We start from the raw sequence: 20966 nt of genomic DNA, 5'->3' as shown, positions 1-20966 counted from the left end.
TAGACATATGCAGGTTTCCTCACGATGTTTTCCTTCACCGTCAAGCACGAGATGAATTATAAACACAAATTAAGCACATGAAAATTCAGTGGTGCTTGCCCGGGGTTGAACCCACGATCATCGGTTAAGATTCACGTGTTCTAACTACTAGGCCATCTCGACTTTTTTTATAAATATATATAAATATATACAAATAAATAAATACAATTGGAGTGTCAGTTTCTGATTGCGTAATAACTGTTTTTTTTCAAGTTAATGGTTATATATTCGAAAGTAGAACAACCATTTGGTTTATTTTATCTGTTGTCTACCTGTTTGTCCAGTGTTTTCTTTAAAACGGGTAAAGAACTAATCTAAATTCGATTCTTAGGTAAAGGAAGTTTTCAAAGGTATCGTTTTTCAAATTTACGTTCATATTTGTTTACCGCTATTTTAAGAAGGTTTTTTAAGGAGTTATAATAACTAATAACTATTTTCGTTGAAACTAAAACGAACGTTTTGTTTCTGTTAATATTATTAAGTTTAAAAATTTTCATTATTCCATAAAAAAATGCAAATTAATAATGGGTAAAACCGCGCCGTGTAGACAGTTACGATATATAATCGCACCAGGGGGCCTCGTACGCCCCTCACGATTTCTTGCATATACATTGAATATAGGTACTCATTAAGTATTTTTCCACCCAAGATAAAACGTTACGTCGATATGTTCTTATCTAAACTGATCGGATACGTACGAGCTATATAGTATGAGTGTTGTGAATGTCCAATCGGATGATTACGATGGCGATAAAAATAATAAAATATCATGATCAGCTAATGAATGACGTAAACTTTAGGATTGTAACGAATTCACTGATACCTCTAATATTGTTTCACGATAAACGGTAGGAAGTATATTTTTGATAATTAGCATGAACTTGAAAGTGTAGCATCTTCTTTTGATTTGCTTATTTATTTATAGTATAGTTAGGCGGACGAGCATATGGGTCACCTGATGGTAAGTGATCACTAACGCCCATAGACATTGGCATTGTAAGAAATGTTAACCATCGCCTACATCGTCAATGCGCCACCAATTGGGAATTACATTGGCTCACTCACCCTTCAAGCCATAACACAACAATACCAAGTACTGCTGTTTTACGGTAGAATATCTGATGAGTGGGTGGTACCTACCCAGACGAGCTTGCACAAAGCCCTACCACCAGAAGATACTAAAGCGAATTGTAATGAAAGGCTTTTGAGGTGATATCAGACATAATATATTTATAGATATTTATAGAATGTGGTTACATATTGAGTGGGGTTACAGTTTTGTAAAATAAAAATAAATGGGCTTTATTGTTAACTAAGAATTTGAACTAACAATTCGATCAGGAAGTAACAAGTACAGAGTTTTCTGCCGGATCTAATGAGAACAAAAATTAATTTCAGTTGCATGAAAGAAAAATCAGTAATATATTTAAACTGATAGGTAATAAGATGCACGTTTTAATTATTTATTTAATTTTTTTTACTCACTTAGATTAAAACATATTTACCTGGGGGCTTTTAAGTTCAAGTCATCCTGTGTAGGGTAGGATCTTCCTACAAATTGTTCAATAGAAAAGAAGAGAATAAAAATGATATAAATTTTAAATAATACAGATTGCGTATATAGCATATAAGCGATATGTATACACACGGTCGCGTATATATGAAATATAACAAAATCCTAGTCCAATTGCTTTTACGTCGATATGTATTTATCTATATCATGTTCGATAGATGGTTTGCTTAAAAAAAAACAAATGAAGAAATAAAAAGACTATCCTAACTAAGGTAAGGTAAGTACATAGTGTACAACTTACCTCTCCATTCGCACGCGCGAAACTAGTAATGTGATACATTATACATACATTATTCAATTAAGGAATTATTCTCTCTAATTCCTGCTTCCCCCTTCCTTCATAAATCTACTCGAGCTGGCTCTCGATGTCACCGCCTAACTCCTTTCTTTGTCGCACTTCCAAAAAATGGAGTTCCTTACCAGCTCACGTGTTCCCCTCCTCCTACAACCCGGGTTCCTTCAAACGAGGCGTGAAGAGGCATCTTGCGGGCCGGCAAGGCGAAGGAGGCTAGTGCAGAACATTCTTCCCGTCTGTACTGGCCGTTGTCGCGTTTGGACTCTAATACCACTTACCATCAGGTGGAGTAGAGTCATTCGCCCTCTCGGCGAATATAAAAAAAATTAAAAATCAGTGCCAGTGTGAGGTAACAAAGAAAAAAAAAGATAATAGCTTTATAATTATCTAATGTAATGGTCATTAACTTCCTCGTAACATCGTTAGTTACCTTCCATAATTAAATCAGAATACACAATGCGTCTTTTTTTGTTGTCATCTCGTGAACATCTAACGATGCAACGTCATCAGTTTCGGAATCTATTTTTAACAGAATGATCGTGTTTGTATCGTGAGTGTCGATTGTTTTTATTTGAATACTTTGTTGTTAATACATGTTTAATGTTATTAAGTATGCTGTGTTCTCTAATATATAATTTGGAGTACACGTAGCTTAAATCGTTACGTTATAGATAGAATTATAAATATTATATAAAATAATATGTATTTGTTTACTGATGATTATTTGATGAATACAAATTATAAAACTATATTGCGTATCTTACAGAAATAATAATAAACACACAAACCGTTCAACATCAGCAATGATATTCGATTACGTTTTGTTTACAGTTCAGAGATAGAATAAAGTATGTATAATAAAAAAAAAAGGTTGATATCATAAATTTTTAACCCATGCTCGTTTTTTCTTTGCTATGTGCTATTTGTTGTCAATTAGATAACTTAAGCTTGTGACTAACTTATCGTTGTTCATTATTTAAATCCCGACGCTTCCAATCGAATGTTTTGATGCGGTTTTGTCGGTTTAAACTCGATGTGATCTAGATGGTTCTCAGTTATAAATTATGAAAATCTATTCAAGCGTTTGACGTTCATTTCCTAATTGACAAAAGGGTCTTAATAACTTTTACGGGTACGATTTATCTGAAATTACGGCTGCCCGGCGAGACGACGCTTTTATTAAAATGTTTCTAGATATTTTTACTTTTTAGAGGTTTATTTTTAACGTAATTAACTTATCTAAAGCTAGCGAAAGCCCAGCATGCATTGCAATGCCATTTCGATTTATTATTATATTAAAATTGTTGGCAATTATACGTAACGGTCGCCATCTATTGTACGTTGATCGTACTATAATCAGAAACATTCTCGGAATGTCAACGACAACTGTTTACTGTGCAGCTTCAAATTAATCTGATGAACGATGCGTGAACATGCAATACGAATATAAATATATAAGACAAGGCTCGTACTAGTACACGTATATATTATCAATGGCAAAATATTAAGCGATTGTTAATTGTCGTTTCTGTGTTTAGAGATTTAATGGAAATGATAAGTGTAATTATTGGAGGTTGATTATTCGAAGTATATAAAGCACCTACGACACGAACGGATTTATGTAAAGCGCATAGTCTACGATATATTGATGAAATTGAAAAATTCCTACTTAGTCCATTTGTCCTAAGCTAAATGCTTCCAAGTTAGTCAAAATCACAATGTAATGAGAACTTGGTAAATGAACTGATTGATTCTTTGTGGAGATTAATAATAGTCTATTAATAAACACAATGTGTAACGGTATTGATTAATAGACTGATAACGGTTTGGATGGGTTTGTTTTATCAGTTATCATTTTATAAATTTATAATTGGGTTGGTTATATGGGGGTGGTGTTCAATTGAGGTTGGTCAAGTTTGTAATCATTTTTAATGGAACACTTACACATACAGCTCTCTTGGCTTAGTAATGTTGTGTTCCGGTTTATCGGGTGACTGAGCCAGTTTACTAGTGGTAGTTTACTGGTGGTAGAGCTTTGTACAAGCTCGTCAGGGTAGGTACCACCCACTCATCAGATATTCTACCGCATAACAGCAGTACTTGGTATTGTTGTGTTCCGGTTTGAAGGGTGAGTGAGCCAGTATAATTACAGGCACAAGGGACATAACGTCTTAGTTCTCAAGGTTGTTGGTGTATTCGAGATGTAAGTAATTGGTCATTTTCCTTACAATGCCAATGTCTAATAGTCTTGGTGACAACTTATCATCAGGTGGTCTACTTGCCAATCTGCCTTCCTAATACAATAAAAAAGTGATTTTCAAATACCTACTATCGTTTCGGAATATTACCAAGCTAATTATGGAATAGCACCATTGGATCGCCAGTGCATACTACCGTGGGTATACCTTTTTTTTTAACGCTGGAAAAACGCGTTACGCGTTTCCCCCACGGGAACAGTGGGGCTCGCCGGTGTCCCATGCGCCGGGTGCGCCCCGAACATCGGAATACCTGTTAAAAAACCAGCGGTACCCTTTCCGTCTTAACGAGGAGTGCCACGGGATCGCTTTCGCATGCTACCGTGACGACCGTGGGTATACCTAGTATAACCCTAACAGTTTCCTAACTTCAATTCTCCTACTAAGAAATAATTTATATACAAATCTAACAATTTTTTACTAGCCCGACTTTGAAACCGGAATCTACAAGCTAGCCACTAGACCACCAAGGGAGTTATCTGTTTACCGCACTGGATAAAGTGACCAATTGTTGACCCACAACATAATTTGTGCTTATTGTTTTAACAATATACAATTATTTATATATGAATATTTTTATTTATTAAAATATCTCGAGCTATAATCGAGCTTACATCATACATGATATGATAACATATTATCTTAATAATATTATAAACGAGAAACTATGTGTGTCTACTGTCCAAACGTCATGAATAAAAATCAAAAATATACTTCTTATATAGATGCTTAGAAACACGCTTGAACTACCACCGGTTCAAAATGTAGATTCTATCGAGAATAGCAGGCAAGAAACTCAGTTACTCTATTCAATCAATCCTGTAATAATCAATTAAATAAAATGAGAAGTATATATTAATTTATTGAAGCCGAGATGGCCTAGTGGTAAGAACGCGTGAATCTTAACCGATGATCGTGGGTTCAAACCCGGGCAAGCACCACTGAATTTTCATGTGCTTAATTTGTGTTTATAATTCATCTCGTGCTTAACGGTGAAGGAAAACATCGTGAGGAAACCTGCATGTGTCTAATTTCATTGAAACTCTGCCACATGTGTATTCTACCAACCCGCATTGGAGCAGCGTGGTGGAATAAGCTCCAAACTTTCTCCTCAAAAGGGAGAGGAGGCCTTAGCCCAGCAGTGGGACATTAACAGGCTGTTACTGTACTGTACTGTTATTAATTTACTACAAAAAAAATAACAAAAATGATGACTAACGCCAGGCGAAGCTAACGGGTATTTTGTTTTAGAATAAAGCCGGTGTGTTTGATATTCGATTATCATGAATAATAATGGCGAGTGTCGAATGGAAATGAGCGTGGCTGTCACCAAGTGAACATATACAGCTATCGAAGTTACATTCATAACTAACTGTATGTGTCGAACATTTGAACATATTATTTTACCTACGTATATGTGTTTTATCATTATATGTATATCAACGAAATTGCTGCTTATAGATCGGTGGTTGATTATTCGCACTCGTAAATTTGCATCGGACTGCTATTTGCAAATCGTAATAACGTTAAGTGAACCGAATTGGTCCAGTGGCTAGAGCACACAAATCTTAAAGGAAGATAGTGGGGTGAAATCCAGCACCAATGAGTTTTCATGTTTTTAATTGTGCTTTTGATTGATCTCGAGCACGGCAGCGAGGAAAAACATTATGGTATAATCTGCACGTGTCGGATTAACTTTGTACAACTACAGCTCCCGACCTCCTTACGAGAAAAGGAAACCCTTGCTCAGCACTTTGTCATTGTCGTTTTTATGACCTTCGTCTGTAACACTTCAAACTGTCTAAATTATTTCCTTAACATGCATATAATGTTACAGATATATACTTCAGAAATACGTTTCAATAATTATATGACTTCTATATTAATTATATGACATTGTCGAGGGTGAACTTTTCCTCCTCTTACTCCATCGAGTTGAGTGTCGTTGAGGATATCTTTCGAAATTACGCTCAGGTTCCTTTGATCATTTTTCGTTACACGTACAAAGTGACTGCACAAATAATTTCGCTCGACAGTTATCTATCTACATGACTTGCTTTAATATTTTTTATATTTGCTTTGTTCAATATGACGTTTGCAATTCTATATCTGGTGTGTTTTTTTTAATATGTTATAATATTATTGTTATCAATACACACATAACACGTCACATTCGATTACTTTTAAGATTAAAGGAACCGTGTTTACCGGATTGAACCGTGTCCAGATAAATATGGCCTAGTTATTTAGTCCAAATTAATAAAATGGATCATTACGATACGATAATAAATCAAAATTAAATATTTTAAACTTGCACGTCATCTTATGTAACGTAAGAGACATATATATACAGTCGACGAATTATCGATAAAGTAATGTGATTATAACAATTAGGTTTATTACAAATAGGATTATGTGCTATAAAATAATACAATAAACTGATATACTTGTGCATTAAGAAGCATCAATAAAAAATTTTCGCTTTACACTTCGGTAAGATTTGTAGAAGTCTAGATCGTATCTACATCACACGTGAAGTTAGCCGTATCGTTCTTGTACCTACTGTGAAACCTTGCATAATTCCTCGATAATTGGAGCAATGAACACCGCTCTTAATATTCAACTTTATAATTCTGTTGAAATTCAGACTGAAATTTGATGTTACAATAAATTGACAAAAAACATTAAAGGAACAAATTGCCGGGGTGTCTCAGCGTGTTGTGACTACGGTTGTTTGGATACGGAAGGTCAAGGGCGCTTATAGGAAGTCGGGAGAGGCCCCGGCCAGGGAGGAACGCCCCTCTCCCCGTCTCCTGAACATGGGCGTGGCTCTGTCTAGAAATAGACTCAGCAACACAGTTTGTCAACACACGCCCACGTTGTCGAGCCTGGCAGAGGGTGGCGGGTGGCTGGCAGGCTTCTAGGAAATTGTACTGCGTGTTCCCAGCAATTGTTCCAGCGTGCAGGTTTTTATCGCTCTGTTGCTTGATTGCGTTCGCAGGCGTCTGCTTTGTACTATGTCAATACGTCTCGCGTTTCTTCTGTTAAGAAAAATGATTTTTTTTTTAAATATTTTGAAGCGATTAACATACGATAATCCAGGCCGTAGAATTGAAACATCTTAAATATTTCACATCACCAATAATTGTCTGCTTGATTTATTTTACTAAGACCAAAAAATGTCTATTATTTGAAGTGTAGTTATTTGTTTATTGTTTGACACAATAAGAAAAAAATGTTTAAATTTGAATATTTTTATACAACAGGGCTAAATATTGCAACCATCGTGGCTTGCACTTTAACCCTCAAACTGCATCTATCGGGAAAATTCACTTAACAATCGGGCTTCATTGGTAAAAGCATAACAGCGAAAATGCCCCGGGAATACTGCACCCACTTTAATGTGGTCTGTCTTCAAAAAGAAAGGTATCTCCCATTATCTCAATCTAAAAACTTTAATAATTAATCTATTCACCTGCAAATTGACGCAACCAAGGTTCATTGTCGATTCGACAAGTTTATTGTTACGGTACGGTTATATGGAGCAGTTAATTAAACGCGGCTGGTGCTCGTGGTGGTGGGTGGCTTGCACGTGGGAGGGAGGTACCTAACGTACATAAGCGTTGAACTTAGACAACCTATATTACATTTAATTTATACGTTTTTCCTTATCAGACTTTTGATTTTTATCTTTTTCTTTGAAATGTGAGGGCGCAAAGTTAAATTACTTCTAAGTAATTATTTCTTTGTACATAACATTTAATTTATATACTCAGAAATGCAATGCTATTTTGGTGTGACTACAGAGAACCAATATTCCCGGTTTTCTGTTACGAAATAGTTTTAGCGCTTATGAAACCGGCGTTCGCATTTTACTGTTATGTTCACATACTCATTAAAAGCTTAGTGAAGTTTAATTGCTAACAGAAACCACTAAGAGTCGATGCTAAGATCCGATCTCGCTCGACTTCCAAGCTCCACATTGGACCAGCTTGTTGCGAAACTAGCGAGACAGCACCAAGAGCTCCACAAATAGATACGTTGCGAATACATGCACTCAAAGTTTACTATTATAAGCCGATGGTAAAACATTGTACGTCGTACTTCAACTGGTTACGTATACGCCTTAATTCTAAAAATAGCAACAACCCTCGTACTTACATAATTATTGTTGGTTGGAGGCTGTGTTTCCTTCCCCCACCACCCAGCGCCGACCCGGCCGACGCGACAGTCGGTGTCCGACCGCCGGAGAAAGCGCATGTCTCAATGCGTACTTTCTTATATGAATGTTATGTTCTGCGCATATACAAATGTAGCCGCTACAGGGTTTTAATAATGATAACAATTTGATTTATCGGTACTTATTTATTTCATAATGTAACTTAAATTTATAGTTGGTGCAATATGAATGCCTATTACCTTGGAAAAGTTTACCTTTAATTTTGACCATATACTTGATTATATTGGTTGTGTGGAAGCGAGTGAATTTTTATAGTGTAATTGAATTTCTTGCAAAACTTGAGGACAATGTCAGTCAATCCCGCAACTGTTGCTGCTACAGGTAAATATATAGCGACTTGTTTACGAAGGGTATTGTTTTCTTAAATTATATTTACAAGTTGCGAGACATATCATTTGTTTATCACGTTCAGTTCTTACTGTTTAATTTTTACTAATATACAGGATTGAGATCATAAATATTAAAATGTAATCAAAGAAATTAAAACAATTGGAAGTGTATACGATTTTTTCTTGATAAACATTAATGCAATGAAACTTATCAATACAAATGGTCTTTCTAATTATATGTTAATTTACCTTTCAAGTAAATGTAGATTTTGGGATAAGTAAACAGAACAAGAAATAATAACTCAAATATTTCGAAATCGTTAATAACATAGCTGTGGTTGTTCTCACGCAATTATTTCTGCTACTGTCACGTTATGACGTGATAATCATCTCCGTTAGCTGGAATTTTGTTTCGTGTTCAACTTGAAAGTTAAAAGTTTTCCTCCTAGCGAACGACGTGTGACGTCACCGTCACTCCGTCGTGACGTTTCTACTATGTATTATACCTAAAGCATAATCTGCGTGATTGATATTCTAAAGAAGTTTTGTTTCCTTTTTTAAATACATTTATCGACATTCAATGCCATTCCACTAATAGTGTGACCTTTGTTACGTGTATACCACGTTTTTAATGACGAAAACATTCAAATAGCTAATTAATCGATATATGATAATCGTTTTACCCGTGCGGTGCGGTGCACACAAGAGTAACTACGTGGCTACGCCAGTGATTCGAACATTATATCAATGTAAATTGTGATAGAATAATTACTGACTTTTTTGCCTATAGAATAAATAGATATGGTATACATTTGAAAGACTTGTTTCTGTTGTATTGATATCGGTCTTGAATTATATTGAATACAATCTTTTGTACTGCATTTTTTATATCCTCAGTAGCTTTTATCGGTAGTTTTAGATATTATTAGAAATGGTAACACTAATATGATAATTACGTTACGTAAATGTTGTTAGTAGCAAACTTAATAAATAACACGAGAGTTGGGACCTTCTACACAGTCAGGGGCTAATTCTACTAACAAATTGACACTTTATCGCAATCGAATCGAAGCGTGATCGTTGCCGTTTTCCTATTCTTTAATTTTATTATCGACTATTGCCATAAAAGTTAACAATTACGTTTGATTTTGACACAACGGTATATGTAAACATATTATCGGTTCAGCTCCGATTCGAATAAATACAGATGATTCAAAGTTGGATCGGAATTGAATCGGGAACGTATCGTAATCGTTATAAATTAGTAGAATTCGGCCCCAGGTTTTTCTCACTCGGAACGATCGCCGGTCGCACTTGAAACAACACATTAATGTAATACAGTGAGTATTGACTTTGACTTTCTGAAAATATATTTGTTGTTACTACTGTTGTGCTGCTCATGTCGTCTTTATATATTCGTAGCGATAAAACTATTATTGTACAATGAATTGTTGTTGGTTTGTTCTTATAATTGCAAACCAAACGATTGTTTTTTTTTTCAAATAAGAATGTAGACGTTTGTCAGTAAAAGACCCAAGTGTAACGCTTCTGTGCTTAATAAAGATTATGATTTTAAATTGACTCTGACTTGGAGTTTTGTCTGTATTTTAATTCAAACTTAAATGTAGTAGTTTTCAAATAAGGTATAATGTAATATTGTCATAATTTTAGTAAACATTTTCTACAGATACGTCTTATAAAACATAAGTTTAACTTTTTACATTTAAATTAAGAATTGTTGTTCTAATTGTTTGTTTTTTTTAATGTTAACTTCAAACGATTGAGATCATACATACATCCCGTAGCACCGGTTTTTTATTTTATCATTTGAAGGAGAACCTGTCGATATTCGGTTTTGTTCAAAGGTCAACACCACACGAAAATAGTTTTACATTATATATTAAATAGTCGTAAATTTCAAAATTTGTAATTAATACACGTTACCCCAGCTTGTTATACTGTATACATATATACTCTGTGAACTCTCTCTGGGTTAGTGATTTCTTATAGTAGAATATATTGCTAGTGATATAGAGTATAGAAAAAAAGTATCACTTAAGCTTTTATTCAACTTGCAATGTTTGTTCATTCGTTAGTTCGTTTAGGTCAAATATTGCAAGTGGAACTATACCTACTTTTCCAACGGAGTTGAAATTTTACATGATTCAGGTCAGTTAGTAATCAATTTTTAAGGTAAGCATGACCTGATTCTCCAGCCGGGATTGGCTCTAGAAGAAGGAACTCCTCAACGGTCAATAGATAGATTTTGTATATAATTTTGCATGAAAGCTTATTTAAAAAACTGTTTTTATACTATTAATTCAATTCATTATAATTACTCACTCTATGAAGCAAAACATTGTAAAGAACTTTGCATATACCATGTTTTGCATGATATTCGCATGCTTTCCGCATTGAAACAACCTGGCGGAATAAGCCCTAATAAGTGATTTAAACTGAAGAGTCGGTTTATTTGGCACGTGCCACTATTGTGTCCTGTTTTAAATATCAGCAAGCAAATTGTTATCGACTAGCGACAGACAGGCTTCGGGTATTTTTATATGAAGTTAATTTTCGTAATTTATTTATATTTTCGACCTCGCTTTGATTGTAAACGTCTAAAAATTTTCAATTGCATAAAAAAACCATTAGGGGTCTTGAGGAAACATTAAATTTGATTTAAATGGTTTCTCAAAAATTTGATAATAAATATATTTTATCAAATTGGACAACGAAAAATCACGATCTATTCGTATACCATATAAGGTAGCTCATTAAAATATTTAAAAATAAATTGTTACATATACTTATAAATAATTTTGTCGATTCTCCGTTTATTTTTAAGTATCATATTGTAAAGTATTAATTAAAAGTAGCCGAGATGGTTCAGTGGTTAGAACAATTTATACTTTATATTGATGCGATTCCCTATTGTCCTTAAAGATTTACATCCGGGCAAGCACCAAATTTTATGTGCAACATTTGTGTTTATAATAATTCTTCTCGTACACGCTGGTGAAGTGAAACAACGTGAGGTCACCTCATGTGTTGGATGAAAATCTATTACATGTGTGTCTAACTGTCCACTAAACAGCATTGGAGTAGTGTGGTGGAATAAGCTCCTAACATTCTCCTTAAATGGAGAGGAGGCTTTATCACAGCAGTATGACATTTACAGCTTCTTACATTAAAAAAAGTGTGTCACAATATCGGGGCGCCGGTTGGCGTGGTTGGTAGATACTTGCCTTTCAAGCCGTAAGTTGTGGGTTCGATCTTACCCAGGACAGACATTTGTTTCACGGTAGCATGCGAAAGCGATCCCGTGGCGCTCCTCGTTAAGACGGAAAGGGTACCGCTGGTTTTTTAGTGGGTATTCCGATGTTCGGGGCGCACTCGGCGCTTTGGACATCGTCGAGCCCCACATACCTCCCACTATTCCCGTGGGGGAAACGCGTAACGCGTTTTTCCAGCGTAAAAAAAACAAAGGACAGACATTTGTGCTCATGAACATGTCCTGAGTCTGGGTGTAATTATCTATATAAGTATGTATTTCGAAAAAAAAGTTAACCAAATAAACGTAGAATCGACAAGTATATGTAGTATATCAGTTGTCTGGTTTCCATAGCACGAGCTCTGCTTAGTTTGCGATCAGATAGCCGTGTGTGAATAATGTCCCAGGATATTATTTATTTTATATTTATGGTGGGGTTGATTTTATATTGAATTACTTTAAAAATACTTACAAATGGGCTATATTGAAGTGGTAAACAAAATGACAACCGCCTTAATAAAAATAAGAAAATATTGAACGAATATTTTTCGTTTTATAACCATTTCAACTTTCGTAAATTTTGTATTATCTTAATTTAATGTTATCATTTATTATGTATTTCTTAACATGGTGACATTTAAACATCTATTGTAGAGCTATTCTTCGAGAACAAACTCGATATGTGAGATATTGATAAATAAATGGTAAGCTCATTAAAAAAAATATTGTCATCAATAACACATTTTAGTAACTTGTAGACGTATCTCTAATAAGCAAGGCCTAATGTTTAAGAAGAATGATTGGAGCATCTTCCAGTACGATGCGATACGATTAGAAATGTCACCCAGTCGAAATTCGACCATATTAATTATTAATTTAGTTAATAAAGTTTTTGGAAAACATTAATGAATTTGCATGTTTCGAACCTTTATTATTTTACTCTTATTATTATTATTTTTTTTTTATTGATTACAATAAAGTTCAAAAGATAATAAACTAAAAACATATTCGGTTGATAAACATAAAACACGAAGGTATTGAACTGTTTTGTCAATATCGTTGAACTGTTTGTTATATATACATATACAATAAAATGACATCCGACACATGCAGGTTTCCGAACGATGTTTTCTTCACCGAATTGTCCTACGTGAACTATAAATAATTAAACAAAAGTGAACAAACGATGAAACAAAAAATATAAAGCTGAAGACCACAGTTTCGCACAACACCTGTTGCCGTAAATTAACATTCGTTACAGTCAGTGCTTTTTAAAAGAGTATCACTCAGAACTAACCGCAGAAAACGCAAACGGGATATTTGGGACACGTTTGACGCACGAAGTTTCAAACTAGCGGTGACAGTCTGCCGTGGTACCTCGGAAGTTGGATTTCCCGGTGAACTGACTCACCACTATGTCAGCTTCTTTGAAAATAGATAATGCGTAACCTACCTAATGTTTAATGTTTTCGTAATGATTTTTTGTTGTAATAAGTGCTTAATAACTGTTTGGTTTAAATTTTTAAATAATAAAGTTTGTTATGTTAATTTAATGAATTTATTTCATTGAAGTGACAACAAGTTTCCACCAAAAAATAATTAAAATATGCATTAGACAATTTTATAATAAATAATATTATATTGTTATGATAATTAATACCACAGAACGAATTTTAATTACCCATTAATAAGTTAAAACTATTATGGTTATGTACACTGATGGTGAATATTCACTCAAATTGACTATTCACTTTAACGCACAAAAGATGTTTCGTCAGCCATGTCCCCATAAAAATTACCTTTTTAACACAAAACGATTAAGTAAAGCTAATGTACAATTGGAAACTTATTTAAATTCGAATTTTCCCATGAAGAGGCCCGAGTATTAAAAACTGCTAGAGCACGTCAAGGCTGTGTGCTATCGATTAAGTTTTCAATTATTTAATAGTGTGTTGAATTGTGGGCTATTTCGGGCGAGCTGCGAGCGGCGCGGCGCCGGTGTGAGACGGCGGCGTTTATGATTACGATGCGTAAACCTCCCGTCTGCACCGGCGCCTGCGAGGTGACGCCTTCGTGTCCGTTATTGCTGACACATTCGCAATGATGTGTCTTATGAATTATCTAATCTATAAGAAGATAATTTTTTCGTAACATTTTAATTTAGAGTCAAGTCACCCACAAGCCACTAATGATGTGTACTCTTACATGCTTTTCAATATCACTGAAAATTGTACAATAACGTTAAATACATATTCTTTCATTATTGTTCTTAGGTAGAGGTTTTCTGAGGTGCCAAATAGCCGGACTATAACAAAAAATGTATTTTTTTATGGAAATATGTATATATATACGTATATATTGTCAAATTCTAGTATATAAAGCTATATTATATAAACCGTAGTAAGATTTTTGCTAAATGTATTTTAGAGAAATTGAATTTTGAGACATAGCCGTATTTAAAATACTAACTACAAAATATATGAGTTAGGAATTTGAAATATCAATTACAAAATATTTTTTATTGAAGTAATAAATATACAAATACTAAATATTTCAAATACAAGGGCTGGATGAGCCCTGCAAAAAGCCAATTTGAATAAAAGATATTGAAAACGTAAAATTTTTATGTTTTATTAATCGAATGAATTATTTCACTGTACGTTATGTCCGGTATGCGTTGCAATGCCTCTTTTTAAAGGGACATGACGATCGGTTGAGGTGTATAAAAGTTAACGAGTAGCTCCATTTAGCGGTGAATTACAGCAGTATACACAGGCTAGAACACAACCCTCCATGGACAATAAATATATGTACCAACATTTATGGTGATCGGTCAAGCAGAGTCGAACTCGATTAATCTCAGGCATATAATATACTAAAATCCATTTTTATATATAATATTCATTTTTTAAAATCTTCCAAACTTTAAATTGATGTCCCACCACTATCGTCCTCGTCGTTGTTTCCTCGTTATTTCACATAGACAATCCAAAATTATTATCTTATAAATAGATTTTGATGCTGTCCGTAAATAAAAAAAAATTACAGCACATTAAAATTACGTAAATCAAAACAAAGATGCGCCAAAGGTAGGGTCAATATGTCTGGGGAGATGATGTGACTATTTGAAAAAAAAAAAATATCTTGAAGATAAATTGTTCTCACTTCCTGAGGCTCCAGGCGTCCAGCCAAGGTGTTGAGTCAGTTGATAGTAAAAGTAAACATCATCGCGTCTTATTAATATTTATATCAGTGTAATGAGTAACGCCGTCCAGTACTTCGAGGCGCCATCGAGACCTGCTGTTTCATCGCCTTTAAATATCTGATGATAGTTGCAGCTAATCCATAAAACGATAATTTGAATTCTTTCGCTTAATTATTATGATTTACATTTCGATGCTTTTTGGTTATTTAAGAAACCTGTTCTTATTAAGGAAGATGAACTTTCAATATTATATACATAAATGTATTTCTTATTAGTTTGCTTTAAAGCAATTGTCAAAGATAGTAAAAACGTCTATATGATATGACAGCGAGTAACTCTCGATTATTATTTCAGTAGAATTTTTCGTATTTACATTTCGAAAATCCATGTGTAATATACTAATATTTATGTTCTACGTCTTATGGTTTCTGGGTATTCTTTAAAAATTTGAAACGTTCTACATTAGAGACGCGAAAGTAAACGAAAGGTCTAACAGCTGACAATGTTCAACTGCTGCAAAAGTCTTCAGGAGGTGTTTTTTCGGTTATACGCAGGCTTCATCACGTGATGTTTTCTTTCACATATTATAAATAGTTTGAATCCGCGATCTTCTGTTGAGATCAACGTATACTAGCAACAGTGTCACCTTAGATTTATTGAGTAATATTTTAAGTATTAAAGGAATATAAATGTATATTAGAAAGCAATCATCACAAACTAGAACTGGCGTTCGAAGGTCTCTGTGGCGTAGCTCTTAACTTTATTACACTAGGCTTGAATCGCTTCCTTCTAAACTTTAATAGTATTCGTTGATGGGCTTTGTTATTTTTTTTTTTTTTTTTTTTTTTTTTTTTTTTTTTTTTTTTTTTTTTTTTTTTTTTTTTTTTTTTTTTTATAGAAAAGGAAGGCGGACGAGCATATGGGCCACCTGATGGTAAGTGGTCACCAACGCTCTTAGACATTGGCATTGTAAGAAATGTCAACCATCGCTTACATATCCAATGCGCCACCAACCTTGGGAACTAAGATTTTATGTCCCTTGTGCCTGTAATTACACTGGCTCACTCACCCTTCAAACCGGAACACAACAATATCAAGTATTGCTGTTTTGCGGTAGAATATCTGATGAGTGGGTGGTACCTACCCAGACGAGCTTGCACAAAGCCCTACCACCAGTAAAACTTTATTGATGTTATTCGGATTCGAAACGATAATGTAAAAATGAATAAGAATAAAATAATTGAAACTGTAATGTATAAAATTATTAGTTAATATAACATTCATTAAAAGGCCTACTTGAGTAATCACCGGATATTACACCGCCAAGGATAATTTTTTCTCTTTGTGTTGTGTAATTTGCACGTATATATGTATCTTATTCATTACTGTATCTAGCTTAGTGATGGAATATCGTAGATCTCACGCTTGGCAAGGCATTGACAATGTCAATTGCTTTGTCTTTAAACGTTTCCCATACAGTCACACACAAACAAAATTAACATAAATGTGAATGTTATTACTTATTGAAAAGTTGATTCTAACATAAATATTTTTTTAATTTGTCTTTATATATTATTGATCAATACCGCCCCTGTAAGAAATTAAGACCTTTTCATAAGCAGCCAATGCACTGCAAGTCCTGGTATCTACGTCAAAGTTAAATGTCCCTCGTGTCTGTTGATCTTTACTGGAACAAAGGAAACTCATCTTTAGAGATAGAATAGCTGAACAGAGGTCGGTAACCACCCTGGCGGAAAATACCAATGGTAAGACCGTAACGAATGTAGGGACATCAGCATCATATCATGCTTGACTAATATCTTTCATGGCAACGATATCCAACAGAAACTAGCCAACTGTGCAGGAAATATTGTAGTGCACAAGTGTGTGTGCAAAAACAGGGTTCACCTGTTTTCTCATATCATGCTTGACTAATATCTTTCATGGCAACGATATCCAACAGAAACTAGCCAACTGTGCAGGAAATATTATAGTGCACAAGTGTGTGTGCAAAAACAGGGTTCACCTGTTTTCTCTTGTGGGGAGGGTTTCACGAGTAAGACTCGTTATATTAGATCACGAAAAGTTATAAAACTAGTGATGAGATAAAGAGAGCGGCGGCGATGTCTCAATGGCGCCTCGACCTACGTTCAATCATGAAAAGCAATCGTGCTACTATTTGAAATATCGCTTGAGCTGAGTACCTAACACATATACGTCTACTATGCATTGGATGAGAAATTTTTGTTCTAAAATTAGCTAACGAATACGACCTTGGAAATGTAACCCGAAAATCGTCTACAGATCACAATAGCGCTCATTCTGTCCGGCCTATCCTTTATAACTGAAAGATTACGAGGTACATCAGCTTTTACAATGCATTCATTAATTATACCTTATATATCAGTTGCGAGTGAACAATAAACCTGCGAGTGAACTAAGACAATCAAACTTATAAGAATATTTGTGTGTAATTTTAACTAGATATATACAACAATATAATATGATGTCTAGAAATTGCTGGTAGGTTTTAAAAAAACCACGTTGTTTGTCGCAATGACATAAATAGATTAAGGTGTAATGTTTATTTTATTGAATTGGCTACGTACGTTATTTATGCCGTAACATAACTAAATATGTATTTGTAATATTATATTTATGTATTATCATTTTATATGTACATGTTAAACAGATTAAATAAACATGCCATTTTCTCAAAGCTTAGTTATTTACATCAGACATTGTTGCCCGGTTTTATAAATATTAAATTGAAATAAGTTTTTTGTAAATATTGCATTCGTAACTCAATTTATTTGATTCCTGTTAATTCATCTCCGTTTGCTGGATCTTTAAGAACTCTTAACCTTTAAAAAACACGCGTCCCAAGTGTCACGATGTCATTGTTAGTATGACTTAATTGTTATTCACAAGTTTTTCACACTATAATAAAACCGAAAACATCGAGAAACATTTTTAACGCAAAACAAGAAACTTGTAACGTGACACCTAAAGTGCATTTATTTTATTTTACGTTACGTTAGTATATTGGTAAAGGTAATCATATGTACGATCGTTTATTAGATAAAAATAATAATTATTTTCTAAACAAGTTTAGTGGTACTGGTTTATTTTTTAAGTTAACTTAAAATAAAAATATATTTTTCTATTCGTGCATGAATATTAATGTTCTTAAAATCTCGCCAGTGTCACGTTGACACGGCGTGGCCTCGACTTTGACGCTGAAAAGATAATTTCGTAACGCGCCGACTACTACTTCGCTACGACAAACAACTCCAGCTTGTATTTATTTCCAACGTGAGATACGTCATTGACACTTGACTATTAAACTTTAACATTACAGAAGTTAGGGAAGCGATTTAATTGACTTGATGGGTAAATGTTGCTTTGTCAAATCATTTAGCGGAGTTATACGATGTTTGTATAACGTAATCCCCGTTTTGTAACTCAATATCTGCTATCTGATAAACTCGGGATCAGGTCTGCTTGTATTGAGAAAAATGTGCAGTTTAGTCGATTCGTGTTCTTATATCTTTTGTATAAGAAATATGAGTGATACGAGATTACTTTGTTTTGCAAAGTAGTAAACAGTAAAGTGCCTCGGTTTTTTAATGGTTTAAAGGGTTCAAGCGAATAAAAGTTATCGGATTTTTACGCCAAGAAATTTCAACTGGTGCTTGAAGTTTGAAACTTGGCAGTGTTATGGGGCGAGGCACGGACCCTCGGAAAGCACGTAAAGCTATTAGTGCTGTATTCTCTCATCGCAAGAATACCGTTCCATCGGCCCATGAGAGTCGAGTAATAGGGAGTGTGCCACTGTTTGCACAGACACTTGTGCACTATAATATATCTTACACGCAGTTGGCCAATCCCCGAGATTGGGCGCCATGGTGGAAATTCAGTCAGCGGGGTATTATTATTTTTTTAATATTAAATCTTGATCCCTGATTTTTATGCAACGTATAACGTATCCAAAGCAACGTATCCAACGTTGCGTTGGATAACGTTGGGTGCATATCTAATTATCCCATAATACTGTTTGTTTATGCTTATTTAAACTTACAATGGCTTAGAATGTCAGAGACTTTCATAATGTACAATCAAGATTTATTTTTATGTCATTTTAAACGTTGTTAATTATCACACAGTCCTCGACTCGATTATATGTTTAGCAAGTTTACTCTGTTCGTTGTTTTTTTTTCATTTCTATATTCCTGAGAATTGTCACGCACACAGGTGTAATTAATTGCGTCAGAATATTTTAGACAATATACAATTTGCATGTATTTTTAACATTTGCATAATTTACTTTGTTATTTAACGTGAAACATCGAACGTTATTTTACATACACAGTATTTAACAAATACTGTGTATGTTGTATATTCGTTAGTCCCTTAACATAGTAGTAGTTTTTAAACCTATTCGGTAGTTTCCTAAACACCTAAACGATTAGAGGGTCGTGAACTCTTCTGAAATGAACCTTCAGTTTGCCGGTAATGTTGTCATCGCTTGATTCGTGTCTCTCTCGTAAGATCGGGATTCTCGGAAAGCTGCATCCGACGCTGGCACGCGTTATCGTATGTTTATTGCCAAGATTTTCAACGTTTAACGAAAAGTAACGCGCGTCAGTGGATACGGCCAGCGGACCACAGAAGCCGGCAGCGCTGCGCGTGCGCGGTAGGCGCGCGAATGAGGAGCATGCTTCGCCTCGACCGCATCGCCCGCGCCGCTCTCCTTGCGTCCGACTCAGTGTCCGCTTGCGATCCGAGCTAGCTTGTCGTGTTTGGTGTTTCTGTAACGTCAGTTTTCGCTGTCGCCGCCGCCGCTCGTCACTAGCGGCCGTTCTACTACCGACATAAGATGCTTGCGTTCAGCGCAGTGGATACCGTTTGTGATACAGTTTTTAAAAGTGTTTAAAGTGGATTCCGGACTATACCAGGCCGTGGAGCACGCGCAGCGGCTCGAGCGCTCCCAGGCCATGTATGTCATAAATTTAGGTGAGTCCGCAATCCTTATACATTCTTCGTTCCTCACCAACCTATTATTGGAACCAGACGGAACCGGTACTCGTTCGATTAGACGAGTGTGGCTCTAGTTACGAACAGATCGCGGGTCATTATCATGTTTTAGATCTAGTTTTTTTTTCGCAAAATATTTCCTATTCGCTGTCTCGGGACAGCGATTTCGTATTCCGGTGCTATCCCTAGGAATTGGCTCAGTGGCCCGGCGTTTATATAAACAACTCGTATAGTTTCATTTCAATTTGTGTCTTATTCATAGCGCACTCGATGTGTCTATGTATGTTTTTATTACAGTTCACGTACAACGTGTGGGCGTGTGTTGGTGTGTTTGCGCTATCGGTGTTGCTATTTTTATCACATAAATATGTGTGAGTTCTCATTTACTTTTATAAAGTATTTACGAATGTGTGCGTGTCGTATCCGCGTTAGGTCTTATCATTTTCTTTACTCAATATCGCCGCGAATTACTTTGTCTGTTGTCATGATTTACTTTTAGAATAATACAAACATCGCTTCATTTTCTCCATTGTGAATGTTGTTTATGTAAACACTGACGTCACGTGATCGCCTCCATCCATCGGATATTTTAGAACAACAACGGGTATATCAGCAATACTATCGACAGTATTGTGGCTTTTTATCAGTGACAAAGTATATTAGATTCTTCGGTTCAATAGTTTCTAGTGTCAGAATACAATACTAAAATAATATAATCCAAC

General features: G+C 34.9%; 1 protein-coding gene across 10 annotated transcripts in view; it reads left to right on the top strand.

Annotated features, from left to right (window-relative positions):
* LOC126774040 (histone deacetylase 7) overlaps window positions 1-20966 on the top strand; it is an 81182-nt gene that overhangs the window by 6465 nt on the left and 53751 nt on the right. The window contains exons 1-2 of one of the 10 annotated variants that reach the window (XM_050495346.1): window positions 20123-20223; window positions 20542-20615. The exons of 6 other annotated variants lie outside the window; for them this stretch is intronic. Coding sequence is in view for 3 of the 4 variants with exons in the window: in XM_050495342.1 (XP_050351299.1) it covers window positions 8690-8723 (34 nt within the window). In the remaining variant the exon portion in view is untranslated. Of the gene's footprint in view, window positions 1-8632; window positions 8724-19853; window positions 20224-20541; window positions 20616-20966 lie in introns of those variants that run through there. 3 more of the 10 variants (XM_050495342.1, XM_050495350.1, XM_050495344.1) reach the window with 3 other exon arrangements.

Source organism: Nymphalis io, chromosome 15 (assembly GCF_905147045.1).
Source record: "Nymphalis io chromosome 15, ilAglIoxx1.1, whole genome shotgun sequence".
In the NCBI taxonomy this organism is placed as follows: Eukaryota; Metazoa; Arthropoda; class Insecta; order Lepidoptera; family Nymphalidae; genus Nymphalis; species Nymphalis io.
Note: the sequence above shows the minus strand (reverse complement) of the source record. Positions and strands in the feature narration are given on the sequence as shown.